Raw genomic sequence first — 25562 nt, 5'->3', positions numbered from 1 at the left:
CCCACACACACACTGACACAGCAAACCTCTGCTGCTCCCAATCCACTCAGAGACCAGCCCAGCTTCCCTCCCCTCGTGCCCCTGCGTCATGGGACCAGCATCCTGGGACCAGCGAGGAGCAGGACCTGCGGAGTGCTCACCAGGCCCCTGCACGGCTGCGTCCGTGATGACAATCCACTGTGTCTGTAACTCGTCCTTTTGTTTGGGCTGGTAGACATCCGGAGGAGCAACACTATTCCACAGGGACAGGAGGCTCATGGCAGCCAGCAGGGAGCATTCACACAGGCGCATGAAGGAGCTAACGGGGGCAGCGGGTCTGGCTGGAATCAACAGCAGGCTGCACTGGGATGTTCCTGACCTGCTGGATACAGACAGGCTCCCTCCAGTGCCTGCCCCTCCCGGTCACCATACTCCTCCAGGACAGGGACACCCCTAGCACTGCCCAGGATGACAAGTGTCCCCAATGTCACTCAGTGGAGGCATGGGGCCCATCAGGACAAGTCCCATCTATAGTAGCCCCCTTTATTCTGCAGGGTGGACACAGGGCCTCTCTGGAGACTGGCTGGGCAGCGGAGCAGAGAGGAGGGACGCCAGGCAAAGCTGCTGAAGCAAGCCGCCTTGGGGGAGGGGGAAGGGGCTCTGGGAGGGCAGACCATGTGCCAGGCACACCACCCCCAAACTCACAGAACCAGGGTTGGGAGACCTCCTCTGAAAATGCACCTGTTGATTTTGAATCCACACAGTGTTCTCCAACTCCCAGCCTCAAGCATCCTTCATGGCCCCATGTGTTCACACTTCGGGACCCAAGTCCCCACGACCTTCCCTGCCATCACTTGCACAAATTGACAATGGGACCACAAGTCATGGTCTCGGAACGCTCATCTAGTGGAGGAAATGTGAAGCAAAGGGAGCCAGGAGCAGAGCGAGAGGAAACACTGCGTTCCAGCCTGGGAGTGACCCACGCCCACACGGTCCCTCTGCTTCCCCAGGAAAAACACTCAGGTCAGCAGCCGTGGGCGCACACGTAGAAGGGGTGGATGGAGGCCGACACTAAGGCAGGTCGCTGGGAAAAACCACCGCACCAGAGGCGCAGATGGTGCAGAGAGCAAGCAGGACAGCTGAGCAAAGACCCCAGAGGCCAACGGGGGTACAGAGCTTCAAAGGCATGGACCCCTGAACACAGACCCCACAAAGACCCTGAAGACAGAGCTGGTGCTGGATGTGCAGGCTGCGGGGGGGGGGGGGCTAGTGCCCACAACAGGTCTGACCCACCCGCCCGCCTCCCCCCACCCAGATACGGCAAGCATCCCTTTGTCTCCACGTACAGCACAAATGTACCCTTAGTGGGCATGCCCAATCCACACACGGAGGTCTGCATGACCCCTGGAGCAGCCTCATCGTGGGTGGCATTTCCAGGGGGTGAGTGCCAGTTCTGGAAGATCCAGGCTGCCCAGGGACAACCATGGGCCCCGGAGACGTCAGGCCAATCAGACTCAGTGGCAGCCAACAAGAGCTTTATGCAGAATCGTTGACACACTGGGGCTGAGCACACCCCGCTACAGGTCTCTATGGTAAAACGTTTACAGCCTGGGGGACATGGACACCCAGAGAAGGGGACAGGGACACTGCTGAGGGACACGGTCTTGAACAACCCGAGGCGGGCACCAGTGGTCCGTGTCCTGCATGGGCACCTAGGTGCAGACCCTCATGGGTGGAGCGCGCTGCGTGTCCAGAAGGCGGCGATGGAGTTGCTGTTGGGGGCCAGGCCAGAGTCGACGCAGCTTCTAGGGCCTGGAGCCGGCACAGGGGGCAGGACATCACTGCAAGGGGAGGGGTGGAGATGGGAGAGAGAGGCAGCTGCTGTGCCAGGACCCAGGCCATGAGGGGGGACCCAGCCCCTGACAGGCCCCCCAGCCCCACACATCTCCCCACAGCCAGAGCCTTATCATGACCATTCCACCCCCTTGGCCTTTGCAGAATCAGAATGGCACCTGGGGGACCAGAGGAGGGAGGGACAGGTGCTGCCAGACCTGCCGTCAGGTGAGAGGGTGTGTGGAGGCCAGGGTCTCCCGGGTCCATCATCCCTACAGTTCAGCCCCTAGCAGGAGCCAGGCAGCTGGGGTGAGGCCATCCCCCTCCCCGGCTGCCCACCTGCAGCAGCATGCTGAGACCCAGGCTGCGGTGCCTCCTCTCCAGCTCAGACACCACCTGTAGCAGGGACCCGAAACGGTCGGCAGGGTCAGCGTCCTCGTCCTCCAGGGACCCCTCCTCTTTCTCCGCCTCCTGTAGAAAGCGCTCCTCCTCCTCAGCAAAGAAGGCCCGCAGCTTCCTGTAGTCGGTCAGGGCCTTCTTCCTGCGGTCCATCACATGTCCCTGCAGGCCAGGGAGGGACACCTGTGTCCCCTCCAGACACCTGGGGCCTCCCGCCCCCACCACTGCCCACCTTGGGGAGAAGCTGCATCCCTGCCTGGTGGGGTCAGGGGCCCCTCCTCGGGCAGACCGCAGGCAGGCCTGCTGCCACTTGCCTTCCACACGGCCGCGGCAGACTCCGCCTGGCCGTGCAGGTCCCGCGCATCCTTCAGGTCCTTTCTCATGATCTCCACAGACCCCTTGTTCTCCTGGAAAGACATGCTGGTTACTGGGGGTGCAGTCAAAGGCCCCGGGGGTCCCACAAGCGGCACCCAGGGGCAGACCGGTCAAGGTCTGAACAAGGGGATTCAGCAGCCCTGCGAAGCTCTCTCCAGAAGAAACTCGGTTGGGGAAGCACCTGCTAAGACTGCAACCACGCAACTGGACAAGGACCACGTTCTGGGGTCCCCAGTGATACAGTCACCAAGAGAGCAATGCTGAGTGGCCTCTCAAGGAGGCGTGGACCCCAGGAGTAGGGTCCCCCAGCAGCAGAGCCCAGCTCCAGCCCACCTGTCCACCGGCTCCAGCCCCAGTGCAGTCCCTGCCCACCATACACCAGGGCCACCCCCAGTGCTCACAGGGATCCCAAGACCCACCACCTGTCCTCCCTGGGGTGGGCGGGACCCCACACACTGTCTCTGTGCTGAAGGACATTCTGGCTGTCTTTACTTTAAAATAATGTTGTGACCCACCTCCATGGGGGGGGTCCAGGGCCCCAGCTACAACCCCCCTCTCCAACAGATGGTTTCTCCCCAGGGTCTACAGCACAGCAAAGGTTTCCAGACTTGGGCGGGGCGGGGGGGGGGGGGGGGGGGTCGCTAAGAGCAAGGGAGAACGCACCCTGGACCCCAGCAGTTGACAGCCAGGCTCACTGCCTGGTCCACCAGACAGAATCTCAGGGGGCACAGGGCGGGGGGGGGGGGGGGGAAACCCTGTGCCGGAGTGACGTCACACCCGGAGGCAGGGCAACGAGGTGCTGGGGGCGAAGTATGGGGGCAGGGCCGGTAGAGAGACGCTTTCTTCAGATGGGGGGAGGGGTACAACAGTCCGAAGATGGTACAGAACGATGACTGTGGGTGGCTGACAGGGCACCAGCTAGGAGTGGGGGAGGGGAAAACCGTCACCGTCTGGAGGGAGGGGGTGACAGGGCACCGTCCGGGGATGGGACACCAGCTGAGAGCGGGGGAAGGGGTACAGAGCACCGTCTGGGGGCAGTGACCGGGTTGGGGAAGGGAGACAGGGCACCAGCTTGGCGGGGGGGTGGGGGGGGGGATGCGGAGAGGGCAGGACAGCGTCTGGGAGCGGGGGAGGGGAGGGAGAGGGCACTATTCTGGGGCCGGGAAGGGGTACAGGGCCGCGTCCGGGGCGGGGCCCCGGGTTGGAGGTGGGGGACAGGACACCAGCGGAGGGCGGAGAAGGGGCACAGGGCCGCGTCCCGGGCGGGGAAGAGGAGGGAGAGGGCACCGTCCAGGGGCGGGGGCGATAGGGCCCCGCCCGGGGGTCGGGGACGCGAGTTGGAGGTGGGGGACGGGACACCAGCGGAGGGCGGGAAAGGGGCACAGGGCCGCGTCCGGGACGGGGACCCGCTCTGGGGATGGGGATGGGGACGCGGACGCGCCGCGCACAGGTCGCCGGCCGCGCGCACCTTGCCGCGCAGCGCCTTCCTCCAGCGCGGCTCCCACTCGGGCGGCTCGGGGCCCGCGGCCATGCGGCAGGCGGCGCACAGCGGACCCCCGTCGGCGCGGCACAGCAGCTGCAGTGCCGCCTCGGACGCCGGGCCGTCGCGCGCGGGCGCCGCGGCCGCCTCCTCGAGCGCCAGCAGCCGGCGGCTGAGCGGCGGGCGGCCTGGCTCCACGGCGCGCTGCCAGCAGTCGTCGGCGCACTCCGGGCAGGGGAAGGGCCCGTCGTCCTCGGCCCAGAAGCGCACCACGCACGCCCGGCAGAAGCGGTGGCCGCAGTCGGCGCGCACCGGCTCTCGGGGCGCGCGCTGGCACAGGGCGCAGGAGGCCTCGGCGGGGCCCGCGGGGAGCGCCAGGGCTGCGGCGGCTGGGGCCCTCGGGGAGGGCGCGGCCGGAGGGCGGGCGAGGCCCGGGACGCGGCAGACAGCAGGGACGAGGATGAAGACCGCGGCGGGAGAGCCGAGGGCCGGGACCAGGATGGCGACGGGGCCGCGCGGGGCGGGGACGGCGACGGCGGGGCGCCGCGCGCCGGGTCCTGGCAGCGGTGTGCTCCGCGCGCGGGGTTCCCGGCCCCTGCGCTCCCGGCTCCAGGTCCTGGCAGAGGTACGCGCCGCGCATCCCGGGTCCTGGCAGGGAAGCGCTTCTCGTATGGTCCTGACTGCGGGGCACTCCACACCCCGTCCGCGGCCGGCCTACAGCTTCGCGCCGTAAAACCTTACCAGGATCTCCGCTTACCCCGTCCGTGACTCGCGGACGAGAGGGAAACTGGTTTACTAGTGTAAGAAGACTCCATTGAAAGAGTCTTTTGTAAGCTGCTAGGACCTGAGCTGAGGAGCACCCCGCCCACGCGGGGTTGGGGCGGAGCTGGAAACAGGGAGGGTCCCCCCCCCCCGCAACCGCTGTGCACGCGCCGCCACGCGTGGGCCCCTTCCCCGTGCATGTGCCTCCTCGCATGGGCCCTTTCCCTGTACACCCGCCGTGCACACGCCTCCTCGCGGGAACCCGCCCTCTCGGCCCACCGCCCTGTCCCCGGGGCTACAGGCCTCCGGTCCAGCGCCCCGCGCAGGTTCTGATGGAAGAGTCTAGAGGCGGGGACTGAAGAGGTCGGGTGAGACCCCGAGCTACGGACCCCGGGGCTTTTATTAGCATTTCTTTAGAGAGAAAGAAGAAAAAAAAAAAAAAAATGGAGATCTGTTTCCCTGTTATTTCGAAAACAACGAAGCACACAGTTAAAAAGTCACTGTGATTTAGCACTACATAATTTTTAAATTTTAAAAAAATTCACTCGTTACTCCATATGAATGCAAAATCTTCTGAGTTTCATTGCTTCCAGTTTAATATGTTCTTAAAATTTTGGCACAGACCTAAGAAGGCAGCCAATGGGAAGTGTAATTAGTAAACTAAGGTTCGTTCCGTGCGGTAATGGTCAGAAGAGGGTTTCAAGCCCAGCATTTCCGATCTGCTTGGTAAATTAAGAACTTAGGGGAGAGAAAAGCTGAGAGGTCTTTTCATAAAATTGAAATTTGGTACGGAAAAATATAATGAAGAAACAGCACACACACACACACCTCCCACCATCCCCCTAGGATCTGTAAGTTCACAGAAAAAAGCAATTGCTGGGTAGATTATTCTGTGTGGCTAGATGTTTCTGGGATGTGTCCCACCACAGGTGGTGGGAGGTGACCCAGCCACGGGGACTAGCACACACAGTCAGGCTAAGGAATGTTGCTTGTGAGACTGTGTGAATAACCTTAGGAGCCTGGTTATTTACATACATCATCTTGGCTGTCCTAAAGGAAAAACAAATAGTTATAGAGCTCACAATCCTACAAGACCTAAGTCTCCATCAGCTTACAAATGTCTTAGCAATTTACAAGAACAAAGCATTTCCATCAATAACCTAGCTTCCAGAAGAGAATGTAGACACAAATGTCTTTATAGTGCAGCCCATGGACAGATACTTGAAGCGGATGGACAATGTGTAGTGTCCCTTCAGAAGCTCCCAACGGTCTTACTTTGCATGCCTTGCTAGAGGGGAAAACAACCTTAACCTGACAATGGCAAGGCCTCTGGTATCCTGTGAGTCTTCTTTAATATACAAAAATCCTCATGAAGCCTCCCTTTTCCTTACCTCCCCCAACTCCCAAGCATATAGTCAGCCACACCTCAAGACCCCTGGGCAGCAGCTCTTTCTGCCCATGGGTCCTGTCCAGTGCTTTTGTAAACCACCATTTTGCCCCAAAGATGTCTCAAGAATTCTTTCTTGGGTCGTCGGCTCCAGATCTCACACCACCAAACCTCACTTGTGTTCTAAAACCCCATCAGAAACATGAACACATGGAAATGCAGCTCACTCCTCCTAGGCGAACAGATGTTTGACTTCAGACCCAGTCACTTGCCCTATAAATAGGGCCGTATGGGGGTGGTCAGCTGGAAGTCTCACCTGATAGAAGAAGATAGAGGCCCAGGCCTCTAGGCTGAGACACCAGCCCGTCTGTCTCCATAGGGCACCCCCAGCTGATGAGGTTGGATGTTGGAAGTGTCTCATTTTGCCTAATTCTCATTTGTTGCCTACTGTTACATCAATGTGTAGATTCTTTTCTTCTATTAGGTTTCTATTACAACAGAGTTTTTTTTCCTTTTTGAAGTCAAAACACAGCTGTTTAGAATCTTCTGTTCAGAACACAGATGTGAGGGGGGGAAAAAACACTCTGACTAGTTACTAAGAAATAGGAAACATAAAAGAAGACTTTTCTTCACTGTTAATTTAGCAGACTCCCAAAACCTGGATTTTGCAAGTATTGTTTCTGGGAGACCATTAGGCAATGTTGGGACCTTCAGATTTCTCAAAACCTTTGGAATCCCTTTTTTAAAAATATGTTCTATTAAAATAAATCAAAATGGAAATAAAGCTTTTCCTGATTTGTTTTGGTTTAGTTTGGAGAAATGTTTGTCACATCACTATTTCGGGGGGCCTCCAAATTTCCACTCAATGAGCAATGAGCAAGTTATAGTCATCCGTTTGAAAATGTGTGCATGAGTTGAACCCCAATGTTTATAGCAGCAATGTCCACAGTAGCCAAGCTATGGGAAGAGTCCAGATGTCTATCAACAGATGAATGGATAGAGATGTGGTCCATATATACAATTGAATATTACTCAGCCATCAGGAAGGATGAAGTCTTGCCATTTACAACAACGTGGATAGAAGCAGAGGGTATTATGCTAAGCCAAATAAGTCAGTCAGAGAAAGACAATAATCATACGATTTCACTCATATGCGGAATTTAAGAAACAAAACAGATGAACATAGGGGAAGAGATAGAAAAATAAAATAATATGAAATCAGAGAGGGAGACACTCCAAAAGAGACTCTTACCTGTGGGAAACAACCTGAGGGTTGTTGAAGGGGAGTGGCTTGGAAGGATGGGGTAGCTAGAGGATAGGCATGAAGGCAGGCATGTGATGGAATGAGTGCTGTGTGTTAAATGCAACTGATGTATGATTAAATTCTACCCCTGAAACTAGTAAAAAAAATTTTAATGATTTTATTTATTTATTTGACAAAGAGAGATCACAAGTAGGCAGAGAGACAGGCAGAGAGAAGAGGGGGGAAGCAGGCTCCCTGCTGAGCAGAGAGCCCAATTCAGGACTCAATCCCAGGACCCTGAGATCATGAATTGAGCCGAAGGCCGAGGCTTAACCCACTGAGCCACCCAGGCACCCCAAATTAGTAAATTTTTAAAAAGAGAAAGAAAATGTGTGTGTGAGAGATTTCTGGGAATAAGGACTGGCAAACATTGGTTCATAGTCCCTAGATCTGCGCTAAATGCTAATGTGGACTTTCCCTGCCATCAAGCAATTCTCTGTGATACCAGATCCTTTGTACAATTTCAGTGAATTCTACCCAAGGATCATGTTAGCCCCCATGGGTTAAAGACCCCACAGTAGCCCATCACCCTTTAGGAACAGCAGAATCCAAATTGCATTGTATGGCTTCCTCACTTCCCAAGACAGGCTTAAAGGGATCCCCTGGCATTTCTCCCCCTGCCCTCTGCACCCTCCAGATGAAAGACTTCCTGGTTGCTATTTCAGGACACACGTTGGGTGGACAGGGCAGAGAAGCTGAATAGGCTCCTGCTCTAGAACCACCCAAAGAATGGAAGAGTCCCTTCTAGATCTGAGGCAGAATCAGAGTGGGTGATGATATGGATTACTGCTCAGAATGACATTCCATGAACACCCATGAGACAGCAGGACTGTCCATGGCTCTGGCTGTCTTGAATTCCACCACACTGATCCCAAAGCACTAACTAAGAGAATGCCTCCCCACAAATGGGCGGTACTCCTGACTCAGCTGGCTGTGTTTTGACCCACTTCCCTTTCTCTCAAGATCCTATACTAAATGGATTCATAGAAAATGTTTCGGGATTACACTGGCGTGATGAAAAACTCTGAGTATTGTCCATAAGACTGTGACAAATGAGTTTGGTTTTGACCTAACAACAGACTAGGAGGGCATAAAGAAAGGATTCTGAAGGGTGAGAACAGAACAGGCCCCGACGGGGGCCACTTTGGCATGAAGAGGTTTTGAGCTGCAGAAGTGGCAGGAAGAGGCCTGCCCATCGCTCCCTCCTTGGCCTAGAGGCAGACACTCAAGAAGAATGAGCAGTTCCAGGGCCTGAAGAACACAGGAGGTGGGCCCCCAGGCGGACCTACGCTACTGGGCCTAATATGGCGTCCCCAGATCAGATGCCCGCTTGGCCCCAGCTCGCCGTCCTTCCTTTCCTCCTGTCACTTCTCTGCAAAGGCGCATTCAGACCCAGGCCCAGGTCTTAGCAATCCCCAGTTGGTCATCACCCGGGTTTCCTTCAAGGGATGTGCCCCACGGGCACGGATCCTTAAGGTGTTTGCTTTACTTTGTCGGGCTCATTCTGGGGTCCCAGCCAAGGACCCTCAGAAGGGTAGAGGAAACAGGCTCTTCCCTCCCCACACTGCTCACGCCAGGAAGCGTTCTCCCGCCTTCCCCGCGCGTGTTTGACGTGTTATATGGCCTTTGGGGTCGCCCTCCTTTAAGTTCTGTTCTCGCCAACCAGGCCGCGCAGAGGCAGGGCACAGGCCCTGCCAGCTCTGCGTGCAGCGGGCCAACTGAGGACACTAGGGAGGTCATGGACTGCTGGCTGGGGGCGCAGGGCTCTTGATCTCGGGGCGTCAGTTCGACCCCAGTCTGCGGGAGACGTCACTTCAGAAAAAAAAAATCGGACTCTGTGCAAACGTCCCATTTGGCCCACGGAAAAGGAACCAGAACATTGCCACGACGGGAGCGTGAGGCAGACGGCCACCACCCAGGTGGAGGCCACAAGCGGGCCCGCACCCCCCCAGACCGCGCATGCGCTCTCCCGTCACCGCCACGGCGGCCTCATTATCATATATTTGCATGGAGGGTTCCCGGGGCTTGATGGGAAGGTCCGACCTGGCTGCCTGCAGGAGACCCCGGGGGAACTGGACCGCGGAGAGGCGGGAGCCGAGCAGAGCGGAAAAGTGGGAGCACAGAGGCAGAAGTGCGGGCGTCTGGGCGCGCCTCTGTCCTGAGTAGCCCGCTCCACCCTTGTCCCCTGTGAGCTTTCGCTGTTACTGCTACGAAACGTCTGCTTTCTCCCGAGTCCTTCCGAGGACGGGAGGGGACATCCGTCGGCCTGCGGTCGCGCTGGGTCCGCGGGGTCGGGAGTCGGGGCCGGACCGTGCGCCCCTCGGCTGCAGCCCTAGCCTCCCCTCCCCTGGCGTCCGCTGGCTTGTGGGCGGGTCCGGGTTCGGGGGTCCGGGTCCCCGCCGTGCGCCTCTCTGCTGCAGCCCTGGCCTCCCCTGGCATGCTCTGGCCTGAGGTCGGGGCTGGGTCCGCGGGGTCGGGGTGTCCGGGTCCCCGCCGTGCGCCTCTCTGCTGCAGCCCTGGCCTCCCCTGGCATGCTCTGGCCTGAGGTCGGGCCGGGTCCCCACCGTGTGCCCTCTTGCTGCCTGCACGCGGCTCCAGAGCCTCTCCCTGTCTCTCTGCTCCTACCCCCACCGTTCCCCTACTTACCCTTTATAATAGACCTGGACTTTGGGGGCAAGTGCAGTGCCGGAGAAGGCACATGGTTTAAAAAGAGAACTTGGGGGGCGCCTGGGTGGCTCAGTGGGTTAAAGCCTCTGCCTTCCACTCAGGTCATGATCCCAGGGTCCTGGGATAGAGCCCCACATCCCATGGGGCTCTCTGCTCAGCAGGGAGCCTGCTTCCCTTCCTCTCTCTCTGCCCTCGTCTCTGCCTACTTGTGATCTCTGTCAAATAAATAAATAAAATCTTAAAAAAAAAAAAAAAAAAGGAGAGAGAGAGAGAGAGAGAGAGACCTTCCACCCGTCCTTAAGTTTCTCTGCTGTCCAGAGAACAGTTTCTCTGCTATCCCCTGTTGCCTGTATCTATCCACCCTCCTGCTCCCTGCCCCACTTCTCCCGGCCGGGTAGTCTGGCTGCCTTGTCTCTTTATGCACCTCCTTTGCTTTCTTCCCAAGCCGTCTGCAAGGAGACCCCATAATTTTCAAATACCCTCCATTCCTCCTCTCATCACTGAGGCCTGGGAGGGGGTGGCCCCTTTGTCCCTTTGATGTCCCATCTTTGATGGAATCATTGACTTGTTGGGAAAGATTGGGAAGGAGAAAGAAATAGCAAACATTGGTTTTCCAACTCCATAGGATCTTAGAACAGGGAAGACAGTTCCCCATCTTGCGAAACAACACACATCCGTGAAGGGAGAGGGTGGTTGGGGGTGCCTCTTGGGGAGGCTCACCAGGCCAAAGAGGTTCACGGATCAGGGATGCTTGTCTGCAGCAGAAACAGCAGTGGGGAGTTTCATAGAACATGTCGGGGTCCCAGGCTCTCCAGGGTGATTTGGGGTTCAGCAGGGATGCCTGTAGCCCCAAAGGATTGTCACTGTCTTTCCTGTAGATGGGCAAAAGATCACAATTCCACCTCCCTGTTGGAAGGCTTGAAACAGAGTAGAGCTCAATCCATATAATAAAATAAATGGGTTATAATTTATAACAAAATGGCCACAGTAAACAAGGGCCACAGAAAAGGCTCAGGGAAGCTCTAAGTGCTTGGACCTGAATCAGAGGCTGGCCTACTTTCAATACCTTGAAAGGGCCAACTGATTCCTCGCCCAATTAGCCGTGGCGACATCCAAAGTCAGCTTCAGAAGCTCTTCTGCTTGAACTTCTGAAGGTAGCCTCTTTTGTAGTTCGTAACACAGGTTTAGTGGACAAAAGGGCTAGAGAGAAGGGAGCAAAGGAAGGACAAGAGACCAGCATAGTTGCCAGCTGCCCTACAGCCTGGCCACTTTAGCCTCCATGGTCCAGGTCCTCTGGGAGGATGATCCCTACTGGGAACTGCTCACAACTTCGGGAAACCCAGATGCTGGAAAAATGAGTGTCCCCAAGGGGAGAAGCCATCTATTCCTTACCTGCTGGGCAAAGAGATGGGACACTGGGGGGGGCGCCCTTGGGGCCAAGGGGGCCTGGGGTTGCCTCTTCTCCACTGCCTGCCCCTAGAGCGAGGAGAGCCGGGCACATCACATCTCCCTCATACAGCTTTACCGTCTCGGGGATGGAGCCAGGGTGAGCATGGAAGGGATGGCTGAGACCTAACTGTCCATGGATATGGAGCCACTCACTCTGTCCCACCTTCCTTCTGGGGCCTCACCGTCTTACTTGCCTGCATCCCTGAAGTCTGTGTCACCCACCTGTCAGTGCCTGGGTTATATCCTCTCTGCAGAAGAGCTCAGTGCAGGGAGCTGCCACCTGTGTGGCTGGGCTGTCATTCCCTGTGGCTTTGCTCTCTCGGGATTACAGCTCCATATCCTTCTCTGCTTGTCCCCACAGGGTCTAAGGTATATCAGGTGCCCTGAGTAAGTGAGTAAAATCTCACTTTTCCTGTGTGTTTCTTCCATCTAGCTGTCCCTGAGTTCTATTCTTTTATACTAAACTGGTAAGTAAGTAAAAGGTTTCCTTGGGTTCATAAGAGATGCTGAAAATCACAGCCATCACGGTGATTCCCTCCACAAAACCAGGAGACCACCTTAAATAAAGATGGCCTTATTTCCCTTTTTGTTTTTCCGCTTCAAGAAAAATTATCTCACTTTGGGATCAGAGAGGGAGAAAATAGAAGAATATTGGTGATTAAACAAATTGAAAGTACTGAGAAAAGAAAAAGTGGGTAGCAAACATACACTGTAATCACACAGTCGTTCTACAGGAGTCAGGTTCCCGAATTTTCTAGGTGTTCGCAACAATGCATTGGTAAAATCATTTCTCAGCCTGTTTGCATTCGTGTGTGTTTAAAGCTGTATTCACACTCGTAAGTTCAGGTAAGTCAACCATGTACATTCTCATAGGTAGTATTTCTTTTTATTAGAATCTGAATATTTTTAATTTTCTGTAAGATCTCCTTTTTAACTGATGTATCATCTAGTCATACGTTACTGAGTGTCCCAATATATAGAATTTGCTGCCAAAGTTTGGGTCATGACTTGTGCCTTTGCCACCGAAGGGATGCAGAAGAGGACAGTCTGGAATTTACTGAGCTGTCTTAACGTGGCTGAACATGGTAAACGACCTATGTGCTCAAACGCAGCGAGTTCTTGGCCTGCTGGTCACGATCCTAAAAGCTGCAGGCTCTTGGCTATGTTGCCCCTCTCTTCCGTCTCCCTCTTTGTTTGCACTTGATAACCTAGTGTCTGAGCAAAAGGTGTCAAAATCTGCAGGGATGTGTATTTACCCACTTGCATGTGAATTTTGAGCTGCTAGTGTATTTCACGATGGAATGGGGTGCCTTTGTGCTAACCGTTACATTGATCTAGCGTTCCTTGTGCTAGAGCATAATGTCCTGCTTTGACATTTTTAATCAGTTTTACCTTAAATTCTTCGCTAGAGCTTAAGATAAAAGCATGGTAGACAATGAGAACTCCTGGAAATACCTAGCAGTGATTTACACGACGGTTACATCACACTAAAATGTGCAGGACCTAGATACACTCTCCTTGAAAGGAAATAGGTCTTTAAACTCCTATATGAGGGTAGGGGGTGGAACTACCCCTTTTTTTTTTAATTTATTTATTTTTATTTGCTTATTTACTGCATAACAGTGTTCATTGTTCTGGCATCACACCCAGTGCTCCATGCAGTACGTGCCCTCCCTATTACCCACCACCTGGTTCCTCAACCTCCCACCACACCCCACCCCCTCCCACCGCCCCTTCATAACCCTCTGGTTGTTTTTCAGAATCCACAGTCTCTCATGGTTCATTTCCCCTTCCAGTTTCCCTCAACTCCCTCTCCTCTCCATCTCCCCATGTCCTCCATGTTATTTGTTATGCTCCACAAATAAGTGAGACCATATGATACTTGACTCTCTCTGCTTGACTTATTTCGCTCAGCATAATTTCTTCCAGTCCTGTCCATGTTGCTACAAAAGTTGGGTATTCGTCCTTTCTGATGGAGGCATAATACTCCATTGTGTATATGGACCACATCTTCCTTATCCATTCATCCGTTGAAGGGCATCTTGGTTCTTTCCACAGTTTGGCGACCGTGGCCATTGCTGCAGCTTTATTACATATTTTTAAGGTTTTATTTAAGTAATCTCTACACCAAGGTGGGGCTTGAACTCATGACCCTGAAGTGGACTGTCACACCATCTTCCAACTGAGCCAGCCAGGCATCCTGTTATCAGGTGGATTGATTAGAACCATTAGCCCTCAGAATTCTCAGTTTCCGGTGAAAATGAAGGTGCTGTGCCCTGGGACATTTATAAATATGTTTCATAGTTTCTCGAAGTATGTTCTTCCTACCAGTTTTCCAATGCGGCAGCAATGTTTACTTAGAGATCCAAATACCCTTCATTCCTCCATAAAGATAGGCCAGAAGTGAGTAAATCTATGTTCAGGAATTCATGACTCCCTGTGTTTCTCATATTTAGAAAAGATCTGGATAGTCCGTGAGTGCCCATCACTGGACTTATCTCAGTATGACTGTAAGTTTTTGGGCAGCCAAATGAGTTTGGAAGGTATTCTTTTTTTTTTTTTCTTTAAGATTTTATTCATTTATTTGACAGAGAGAGAGGGAACACAAGCAGGGGGAGCAGCAGAGGGAGAAACAGACTCTCTACTAAGCAGGGAGTCCAATGTGGGGCTCCATCTCAGGGCCCCGGGGTCGTGAGCTGAGCTGCAGGCAGACTTTTTTTTTTTCTTAAAGATTTTATTTATTAATTTGACAGAGAGAGATCACAAGCAGGCCGAGAGTCAGGCAGAGAGAGAGGAGGAAGTAGGCTCCCCGCTGAGCAGAGAGCCCGATGCGGGACTCGATTCCAGGACCCTGGGACCATGACCTGAGCTGAAGGCAGAGGCTTTAACCCACTGAGCCACCCAGGCGCCCCTGCAGGCAGACTCTTAACTGACTGAGTCACCCAGGCATCCCAGTCTGGAAGTTATTCTTAAGTAGATATACCATAAAGTGTAATAATTGTTGAAAACTTCACTTATAAACCTTTATGTTATTTGCATCTGTTTAATTCACTTGGTCTCAAGAATTATGGTTGGATTGGCCAGGAAAATCTTACAAGATATTCAGCAGGTACCCATCATCTAAATTCTGTTAAAGAAGTAAATGAGCTTGTTTAGGAAACCTAGGCAGAGTGAAAGTATTATATTTAATACTGTCATCTCTGAAGATATGCCCTTTTTAGTTAAACCCACAAAGTAAGCTAGCTTGTACTTACCAGCGATGATCCGAAATTGCATGCACTTGAAAATTGGGTTTCTGAGAGTATCGTTGATCTTTATAAATGCTTGTTTGCCTTTTCAGCCGGTTAAATAGAGTGGCTTAGAGACTGACTTTGGCCCTAACCACCCAGAGGTAGAAAATATCACACATTGACACACGCAGACACAGACCTATGGAAGCACACAGGCAGAGGCCAAAAGATTACAGTTTCCACTTTAAAATTCTAACCGTGAGATGCGTAGGATAATGGAAGCTCCCTCGTTTATGAAAGAACAGGTGGGTCCGGACTGTGTTTCTGGAAGATGCTCGGTGCCCGTGCTCAGATGGCAGATTGCCAGAGCTTTGCACCGACATGTGTGCGAGACACTTTTAGGATTTGTATTTGCCCCGATACATCATCTCAGGGGGACTGCGGACTTGATTCGGGGCCAGACAATTTTCGGGAGGTTTGTATTTTTACAAGCCTCCTTCCCCCTCTTCCCTTCCTTCTCAGGGATCTGTGGACTGTGTTTTGGTCATGTCCTGGGTGTTCACCCTTGAACCCACAGTGAGATTGTTGTCTCCAAGGTGCAGAGAAAGAAGGCAAGCTTCCCCCTAGGAGTTTTGGGTGCACCTGTCCATTATCAGAACTCCAGGGTACTGACTATTTAAATTTTTCCTTACAGCAGGATCTCTTTCCAAAGCCCTAATCTTGTACGGTGTCTGCAAGCATTCTGAGATGAACAGCAGAAATCTGGGGAACCATGAAGAGAGGTGGACACTGAATTTCTGGTTTTGCAAAGACTTGCCATAGAAGAGCAGTGGCTTTTAATTCCTCAAAGAACGGTGTTACAGCCTGAGTGACATCAGGCGCTGACCCAGCTGTCCAAACACATTAACCTCCTTTGGTTCTTGATATCAGGGAGATTCCCAACCACAGTGGAAAACAGAAGATTCTGATGTTCCAGATTCACCACCTTGTGTCTTTGGAATATTTGCAGATCCTTCCACAGGAGGCTTCAGCATCATTTTCTCTCTTTCTAGGTATGTAGTTGTGTTTTAACTCAGGAGAGAAGGCCTAAAACCAAGTCCTGGCCAGACCCTGAATATCAGCTTCCAGTTGGCTCATTCTGTGACCCTAGAGCCCCATTTCAAAAAATCCCTTTTTTGGAAAGGGATTTGTAAAGGAGGAATATCTTGTCAGGTTGCAGGTGAGGCAAACAGTAGATATTCTTGGCGATATGAAACATCTTGGATGCAAAGGGGGGGGTCCCCAAAGAGCACACAGAAAGGCTACCCTCCCGAGATGCACAGCCACTCCCAAAGGAAGGAAGGTTTGGAGAGTTCTCCCTAAAGCTGGTGACAGTGGGCAGCATGCTGGCTGTCCATGGAACACAGCCTACATTTCTGCCCAGCCATATTTGGGGCCCCCAACCTGACAGCTGCCAAACCACGTTCCCAGGACACAAAACAAAGCAAACATAAGACAGTAGCTGTCCCTGGGAGAGAAAGTACTGACAACCCACGGGTCCCAGGCGCAGCTCCACAGGTTCCCATTCCAAGATCTCATTTTTACATGCATGTTTTTCCCGCCGGTCTGACTCTGGAAAGGAAGGGACAATGTAAGGTTTTACTTTCCTTTCGAGAGCAGGCAAGGCAGGTGGAGATCTTTCCCACCCTGTGCCAGCTTCTTCCTTTTCTCCTGCCTGTCTGCAGGTTCTGGAGTGAGCGAGGTGTCCCAGCGAGTCTCAACCTGGTCACCAGAAACTGTAAAGGAGGAAACATAACTTTCTGTTTAGCCATTCTGGTGAGGACTTGGCTGAGACCTCTTTGGCTCTGGGACCCCTCATCATGGACAAGATTTCCACTGTGGCCACTGTGCATCAGGATTATCTCCAGACACCCAGGTGCTCCACAGACCCAGGGAAAGATGTTCCATATCCCTTGGCATGAGGGAGATGCAAACCCAAAGCACACTGAGACACCACCTTACAGCAGTTAGAATGGCCAAAATTAACAACACAGGAAACAACGTGGGTTGGAGAGGATGTGGAGAAAGGGGAACCCTCTTTCATTGTTGGTGGGAATGCAAGTTGGTGCAGCCACTTTGGAGAACAGTGTGGAGATTCCTCAAGAAATTAAGAATAGACCTTCCTTATGACCCTGCAATTGCACTGCTGGGTATTTACCCCAAAGATACAGATGTAGTGAAAAGAAGAGCCATTTGTACCCCAATGTTTATTGCAGCAATCGCCACGGTCGCCAAACTGTGGAAAGAACCAAGATGCCCTTCAACGGATGAATGGATAAGGAAGATGTGGTCCATATACACGATGGAGTATTATGCCTCCATCAGAAAGGACGAATACCCAACTTTTGTAGCAACATGGATGGGACTGGAAGAGATTATGCTGAGCGAAATAAGTCAAGCAGAGTCAATTATCTTATGGTTTTACACAAATGTGGAAGTTAAGAAACAAAGCAAAGTTGCAAAGGGAAAACAAGAGAGAGACAAACCCAGAAACAGACTTACCTACACAGAACAAGCTGCTGGTGACCGGCAGGGTGGTGGGGGTGGTTGGGGGGAACAGGGGATGGGGATGGAGAAGGGCACTCGGGATGAGCACTGGTCGTAGTATGGAAAAGATGAATCCCTGTATTGTGCCCCGAAACTGTGTGGTAACTAACTGGAATTAAAATAAAAACTTTAAAAAAGAAAAACGACGGCCTTCGGTAAGGCTCACCTGCATGTTCAGCCTTTCTGCAAACTCTGGTTTGCCTAATGCCCCACGGAGGACACAGCCCAGCTTCCATCGGACCAGGTCCCACCCCAGGCCTAGCCAGGTCTGTAAGCTGGACCCAGTCTGACCTCAGCCATTTCCGGGTATGGAAGCTCATTGCACCCTCGCTCAGCCCAGAACATGAGTGGGGCCATGGCCAGACTGTGGTGGGATCGAAGGAGCTCTGAGGGCAACTGTGCCTGGCTGTTGGCTGCTCCGGGGGTCCCCCTCCTGACACCAGCCCTGGGAACAGGGAAACCTAGACACAGTAAACAATGTTTAAGTATGTCTGAGCACAACCTGATTCACATCAGGCGGCCTCCGATCTTGCCGACCAGACGGCATTTGAGGCGCTGGACAAAAGGAAGGACTTCCGTAGGCAGAACGGAGTCAGAACAGAGTCACGCGGGGAAAAGCAGCTGGTTATTACAACATCATTTTCCTTCAGGGAGGGGATGGCAGGGGCCTGCCAGGCCAATTTCCTCACCAGGGCTGAGCAGCTAATTCCTGACCGATTAGTGTAAGATTCCATTTCTGGAAGAGCTGAAACTGTCACGAACATGTCTGGGTTTGGGGACCTGGGGGGACCCCCCACTCCTGGCACCTCCACTAATACTGCAAGCCACTCTACTCACCATCGACACACTGCAAGATTTTTCATTTTCATAGGTACAGAGGATGTCATAGAAATACACGGTGTCCACATGAGGAGGGGAGCTCAGGCCCATGGGAGAACCAGGGAAGCCAAAGGCTGGTAGGAGAAGGCGTGTCTGTGTGCCCTGACCCCAGCCTGGGGCCACCCATGGGTCTGCCCAGGGGGTGGCTGTGCGGCGAGGGGCGACAGGCCAGCATGCCTGCGAGGGCACTGGGATAGGAAGGGTACCTCCCTGGAGCGGGGCCACCTGCTGCCCCCTTTCAGATTCAGCTCCCGGATCCTGTGCCCCTCGGTTGCCTGCCATGTTCTGCTGTCTGTCACCCACACCTGAAGCTGGGATCCCATGGCAGACCTGCTCCCCTCTGCCTGCAGAAATAACGTGAAATGTGCACAGAAGAAACCATGGCCCGCACGAGCTCAAAACCCTGTCTCCTTGCACAGAAAGCAGGGCAGCCCCTGTCGCATCCAGGGTCCTGCACATGTGGACCCAGGAGCCCCAAAGCCCCATGCAGAGGAGGCCAGGACCTTGGAGGGAAGGGTCCCCAGCCTCCTGCCCCGGGGGGGCAGGAGAAGAGCCTTAGTCTGCAGATGCACGGGGGACGCTGCCTCCAGGAGAAAGCCGGCTAGCTAAGCTTCTTCCCCCCCTCACAAGCCTGCATGCCTGTAGCGTGGTTTACCTTTGCTGTGCCGGGCTCCAGCCCAGGCTCGGTCCAGGCAGCCACCCACCTGCCTCAGCCCCAACCCTTAACCCTCCTGCTGGGGGCAGTGTCGTCTGCCTCTACAGGGCACGGGCTGGGACAGATCCCTCCCTCTCTGCAGCCTCCAGAAGCAGCACGAAGAGCCTGAGCTCCTCCAGGACAGAGAGAGTCCCCTTTACCGCTGGAGGGAGGGGTCTGCCATGGCAACGTTCCACACACTGTAACGTTCCTGGCTGGGCTGGCGGAAAGCTCCCCACATGTCATCCTTCTCCTGGAAAGGATGGGGTCACTTGCTTAAGAACACGGGGTGCTTGGGGCACGAGGGAAGGGCCAGACTCCAGATTCTGGCTCAGGACTCGGTCTCAGGGCAGTGAGATCGAGCCCCGCGTCGGGCTCTGAGCTGGGTTTGGAGCCTGCTTGGGATTCGTTCTCGCCCTCTCCCTCTGTCCCTCCCGCTGTCTTACCCCCTCTGTCTCCTCAAAAAATAATAGTAGTAACGTTAATAATAATAACACACAATGGTAAAAGGGGCTTCTTTCCTTCAATCATTCATGTTGCAGGTTGGAATTGCTCCCAGCGCCAGGCGCTATGAACTAGAACCGTGATGGAAAGAAAATTTTTGATTTTTTATCATCCAAACCCCTTTACGTTTTATTTTAAAGATTTTATTTATTTATCTGAGAGGTGGGGGGAGACACAGACAGGGAGGGAGAGGGACACGCAGACTGTGCCCTGAGCACAGAGGTGGACACAGAGCTTGATCATGGCCCGAGCCAAAGCCAAACTTGGCCAAAGCCAAGAGTCCGACACCCAACTGACCGAGCTGCCCAGGCACCCCCAAACCCCTTTATAATGACTTTGGTGGTCCAACTCCCATGCACTGCCAGCTGACCCTGGCAGCTGAGCTGCGCCCACTGTTACCTGGTTTTCTTTCTCTGTCCGTGCTCTTGTTGGCCCTTCTCCTGTCAGGACAAAACCCACCCCCTGTTTTAGACTCTCTGCCAGGAAGTAGAGAATGTCATGACCCCCAAGTCAGGACAGCTGCTGGGCACCCACAGGGACGGAGGGGCTCCAGGAACGCACAGCCTTCACAGGGGAACACAGCTTCTGTGCAAAGAGCCAGGAATCAGCAGGTAGGAAGTATGTCTTTGTAAACCCTCATGGACATTATAATTAATGTGCAATAGCAATCGCAAGTATTCGTGCCAAAGAATGCTGGTAGTGGGGGCACTGGTCTCTGTCCTACGGAGAAAGCAAAGATTCCCATTAGACTGTGCATTCACGAAGCAGGTGCACCATATACGCTCGGTGTGAACAAAGTCAGGCTGCCTTAGGGAGAAATCCAAACTGGACTGATGTGTGGGAGCTGGAGAGAGTCTTTCCCTTGCGATTCTGCCTCCCCACCTCCCTCCCCCTCCCTCCTGTTTCCTCCCCCTCCCTCTTTGTTCTCTCCTCCCTTCCCCTCCCTCTTCCTCCTCCTTCTCTCCCTCCCCCTCCCTCTTCCTCCTTCCCTCCCTCCACCATCTTCTTCATTCTCCCTTCCCCCACCCTTCCACCCTCCTCTTCCCTCTTCATTCCCCCTCCCCCTCCCTCCCCGTCCCTCTTCCTCCCTCCTTCCCCCGCTCTCCCTCCCCCTCACTCTTCCTTCTTCCCTCCTGCCTCCCTCCCTCCTCCCTCCATTCCTTCTTAGAAAAGCTCAGCTTGCCCTACAGTGTTTCATCTGTCAATATACCACGTTGCCCTCGACCCCAAGACAAGCGTCTCAGTCAGCTCAGGTTGCTGGGATAAATGCCACTGACCAGGCCACTTGAAGAGCAGACATTCACTCCTCAAGGTTCCAGGAGCTGGGAGTCTAAGATCAGGGTGCCAGACCTTGGGTTCCTGGTGACGTCTCTCTTCAAGGCTTGCAGAGGGCTCCTTCTCACCATGCCCTCACACGGAACAGAGAGAGAAGCAAGTGCTGTCCTGCCTCTTCTTATAGGGACACCAATCCCACCACAGGGGCCCCCAGCACCATGACTTCCTATAACCCTACTCTCCTCTTAAAGGCCCCACCTCCTGACACCAAGCCCCTGGGGATTATATTTCAGCACAGGAATCTGGGGGAGACCCCCACAGTAGCAACCAGGAGAGTCTGGTCCTGACCTTCTGGCACTCACCAGCCTCTACATGGGGGTAGACGGACTCACAAATCTTAGCAGCTACACAGAAACACAGCCTCCTACACAAGGTCCTTCCTAGAAATGCTCCCCACCTACCCCACACCCCAGGGACGTCAGAAACCCCAGCAGGACCCGGTAGAGGACCAGCGTTCTGAGGGCTGGCAGGACCAGGGCGGGTGAGGGGACTGTGGAGGCAAATGGCTAGGATCACCCCCTCCCCAGCCCCACATGGAGCCTGGGGCACCCAGGACAAGCTTCTTGGACCTGTAAGCTTGGCCCACACTGGGGCCACCCCAAGAAGCACCCTGAGCGGCTTCAGTGCCCTGCTTGGTCATCCAGCAAGTCTCAGTAGTCTTGGGATGAGATGCCAGGATGCTCATTTTACACGAGTTCCTGCACATGGTGTCCCTGGCTTTGCGCCCTACCCAGATCACGACCTCGCCAAACCAGGTTGTTGGTCGCACCAACTCTCTCCTCCCGAACATCACAAATGTGCTGACAGCCTCAGTGTCCACTGAATGGTGAGTTGTGAGAAGATGTCCGAGAAGTGTGAGCCAAAGTCACAGTCCCAAGGAAAGCCCTTCTTGCTGGGAGCACACCTCCTGTGGAAGGTCAGGCCTCTGACCTCTTCCAATGGTGCTGGGAGGCCAGACTCATTGCCTATGTGTATTACCCAGCAACTCTCCCAGAGGACAAAGTGCTAATGTCGCCGAAGTGGTTTGCATAAATGATCCAGAAACAAGCTCTCTCTATTTTCTTAAGTGCCTTGTATTCAAAGACTTTATCTTTTTTTTTTAAAGATTTTATTTATTTACTTGACAGAAAGAGATCACAAGTAGGCAGAGAGGCAGGCAGAGAGAGAGGAGGAAGCAGGCCCCCTACTGAGCAGAGAGCCCGATGTGGGGCTCGAGCCCAGGACCCTGAGATCATGACCTGAGCCGAAGACAGCGGCTTAACCCACTGAGCCACCCAGGCGCCCCTATCTTTTTAACAGAATCAGTGATTGTGGAAGTCAGTGCAATTTCATCTATAATGTCATCTTTCTATAGCAGCAGAAATTATACAATGTTTGACTCTTTTTTTGATCAGAGACATAAACACAGAGCAAAGCATTTGTGTTTTAAGATTTTTCTTCTACACACCCCATCATGAGTGGCATTCCTTCCTTCTATAAAATGAAATGAAGTTCACTATTCAAAATATTTAAAATTCTAGGTTGCACTTAGCTTGGTGCTTGGCGCCAATCAACCTGATTTCCAGGGTCAGCTCTCGCCTCAGGGGCTTTTTAACTTGGGATATATTTTCTTCAGCCTTCTGCTACCTGTCTGTAAAATGGTGTTGATGACAGGGCACTCTTGGAAAGCCTGTTATGGGCACCACATTGAATTATTTAATAAACGGTTAGCTAGCTCATCATGAGCTCTATAGAAATGCTTGTTAAATCAACTACATATTTTTAAGGTAAACAGATGAAATGGTTAAGTGCTCAGTATGTCCAAAGCAGCTCAGGCACCCACAATGTCAAGAGGCCCGTGGACCTCAGAGGACATATTGCATGTGGAGGGCTTTTGTGTTGCTATCTTGAAGGTATCTTGCTAACTGCTCTGAAGCTGTGGGCCACTGTATCTTGGGGCACCATTAGCTTTCCTGGCCTACTTGAAGAATGTCCTGGATGGTTAAAGTGGCCAGGAAAGTGCCACCCCCCCCAGATCAGAGCTGTTTGAAATACAGATTCTGAGTCAATACCCTTGATGTGGGGCCCAAGATTCTGCATTTCTGACTAAGGAGCTTCCCAGGTGATGCTGAAGTAAGTGAGAAACGTGAATTCCTAACAGTTTTTGTTTTTCTCTTGGCATTTAACATATAGGGAAACTTAACTCCTAACAGTTTTTGTTTTTCTCTTGGCATTTAACATATAGGGAAACTTAACTCGGGATTATAGGTGTTGGGTCAGTGGCTCCAGGAATGCAGGAGGAACAAGAGAAATGACTGCCAGGGCTGCCATCTTCCAGCCCCACCTCTTCCTTAACCCTTGACTCTCCCGCCAAAAGGATGTATGCCCAGGTCATGTCTCCATAGGTAACCCAATACCTATGCAGGAAACAGGAGTATCAGGACCCCCCACCCCACACCCTCCAATCACCAAATACCTTACCATGTATGGATGTGAATGCATGCCCTGCCTTGGACAGATAAAAGACCCCACTGACTCCCTCCCAGCATGACTTCCCCGACTCCCCTCTCCGGAGAGTGCCCACCTCCTCCCACTGTGACTTTCCTGGCTCCCCTTCTCCTGAGCCCTGAAACTTCGCAGGAGAGTGCCTTTAATAAATTTTGCCTTGTGCCTACCTCGCCTGGTGTTGTGTTTACCTCACCTGCAAAACTTTACAATAGAAATTAATTAAATGAGGAGACAACTCAGGGACTGGTAATTTCTGATAAAAACAGGACAATAGGTCCACAATAGAGTGCCTTATGCTAAGGGCCACAACACCTAAGCAAGACTCAGTGTTTTGAAAGTTTCAGATCTCCCTCAGGATGGAGCCTGTCAGGAATCCCGTGATCAGCACCAGTGAGATGATAGGCCCCTGCTGTCCTGTACAAGGAAATTGACCTTGCAATAATGCTTTCTTTGCTTTATGTGACTTCTTGTTCACTTTGAGTTCTGTCTATACATGTTTTTCATTTTGTACTGCTCCTTGGAACTCCTTTGTATCTGTTCAGTTGGGTTCTGCCTGATTCTCACCCATTTTTGCTCAAATTATTAACATTTTTAATAGGCCTCGGCTTATCTTTTAGCAGTTCTATAAGCCTGTGTTCTAGTGAAAGGCCTAGTTAGAGAGAACAGTAGCATTTGACCGTGGGGTTTTTTAAAAAGATTTATTTATTTGAGAGAGAGAGAGTGGACCCCTGACGTGTGCCCACGAGTGGGGGGTGGGGAGCAGGGGGAAAGAATCTTCAAGCAAACTCCTCCTTGGGCATCCGGTTGAGGACCTCCATCCCACCCCCGAGATCATGAGACCCTAAATCACGACCCTAGATCACGACCCCAGATCCCCACCTGAGCCAAAACCAAGAGTCCAGCTCAACCCACTGCACCCGGCAGGTGCCCCTCAGTGTCACATATTTTAGCAAACTCGATGAGATCCTATGTATCAAGCACTTACCGTGTACCTGTCACTTCAGAGGGGAGTAGTCAGCCTTGAAAGAAGCAACTGGAAGGAGGGCTATTTCTCTTGACACCGATTCATTTCCTCCCTCCCGCTGAAGGTCACCCTGCAGCTGCACTTCCAAGAGAAGTACCTTACTGTATTTTCAGTGTTTCCTAAGAAGTCCCTTAGATTTGCTCATGAGCTCTTAAACTGGCCTCGCGCGGCGGGGCGGGGGGTGGAAACGATGGGAATTCATCGTTGTTATTCCCACTCTCCTCCGCGCAATAAGGATCAGCTTCTCCTCCTCCTTTGGCCTCAGAAGTGTGCTTGCCCGTGACCGGGGGTGATGGAGACGCGGGGTTGGACCGGGTTCTACTTCCTTATTTTACTATTCGAGTACCTCCACGTACCCGATCCCATCCAACACCTACGACTGAACAAAGACGCCTCTCCGGCGGGGAACAAAGAAGCTCCACCTGACTCCCGGCGCCGCGCCGCGTCTTCGGGTTGGCTGGATTACCGTCCAATAAAAAGGAAGAGCCGGCGTCTTCTCTGTGCGAACGCTCTCGGAGGCGCTGCCAGCTGTCCAATCGGACTCCAGCGATTTGGAGCCTTCATTTGAATATGGGACCATAAATAGTGCTGCCGGCCAAGCCTACGTCGGTGGAGGCCTCCGCTTCGCCCCGGCACCTTGAGCTCGTCGGCGGGCCCGGCCGCCCCCCTCGGCCTCCGTTGTCCCCGCCCTGGCCGCCGTCTCCCGTCGTCCCCTTTTCGCCCCTGCCCTGCCGCCGTCCCCATCCGCGTGGCCCACCGCCCCTACCCCCATGCCAGGCCGGAGCCTCCGCGCCCGGGCCCAAGAAGGGCTCCAAGAAGGCCGTCACCAAGGCGCAGAAGAAGGACGGCAAGAAGCGCAAGCGCAGCCGCAAGGAGAGCTACTCCATCCACGTATACAAGGTGCTCAAGCAGGTGCACCCCGACACCGGCATCTCGTCCAAGGCCATGGGCATCATGAACTCGTTCGTCAACATCTTGGAGCGCATCGCCAGCGAGGCCTCCCGCCTGGCGCACTACAACAAGCGCTCCACCATCACCTCCCGCTCGAGGTGCAGACGGCCGTGCGCCTGCTGCTGCCCGGCAAGCTGGCCAAGCATGCCGTGTCCGAGGGCGCCAAGGCCGTCACCAAGTATACCAGCTCCAAGTGAGGGGCCCGGAACCCAGAGGCTCTTTTCAGAGCCGCCTCTGG

At 53.5% G+C, this 25562-nt stretch overlaps 1 protein-coding gene and 1 pseudogene across 1 annotated transcript; one reads left to right on the top strand and one right to left on the bottom strand.

The window, feature by feature from the left end:
- Nucleotides 1-1493: 1493 nt before the first annotated feature.
- RNF187 (ring finger protein 187) lies at nt 1494-18380 on the bottom strand. The gene is made up of 8 exons (XM_045999691.1): nt 18288-18380; nt 11578-11661; nt 9463-9569; nt 5108-5170; nt 4055-4682; nt 2526-2618; nt 2152-2373; nt 1494-1820 (listed from the first exon to the last, which is right to left on the bottom strand). The coding sequence occupies exons 1-8, from the start codon at nt 18378-18380 to the stop codon at nt 1818-1820; spliced, it is 1293 nt and encodes a 430-aa protein (XP_045855647.1). The 3' UTR covers nt 1494-1817.
- A 5325-nt stretch (nt 18381-23705) lies between these two features.
- On the top strand, nt 23706-25521 carry LOC123938363 (annotated as a pseudogene).
- Nucleotides 25522-25562: the final 41 nt, after the last annotated feature.

Source organism: Meles meles, chromosome 3 (assembly GCF_922984935.1).
Source record: "Meles meles chromosome 3, mMelMel3.1 paternal haplotype, whole genome shotgun sequence".
Classification (NCBI taxonomy): Eukaryota; Metazoa; Chordata; class Mammalia; order Carnivora; family Mustelidae; genus Meles; species Meles meles.
This window is presented reverse-complemented; position numbering and strand designations above follow the sequence as displayed.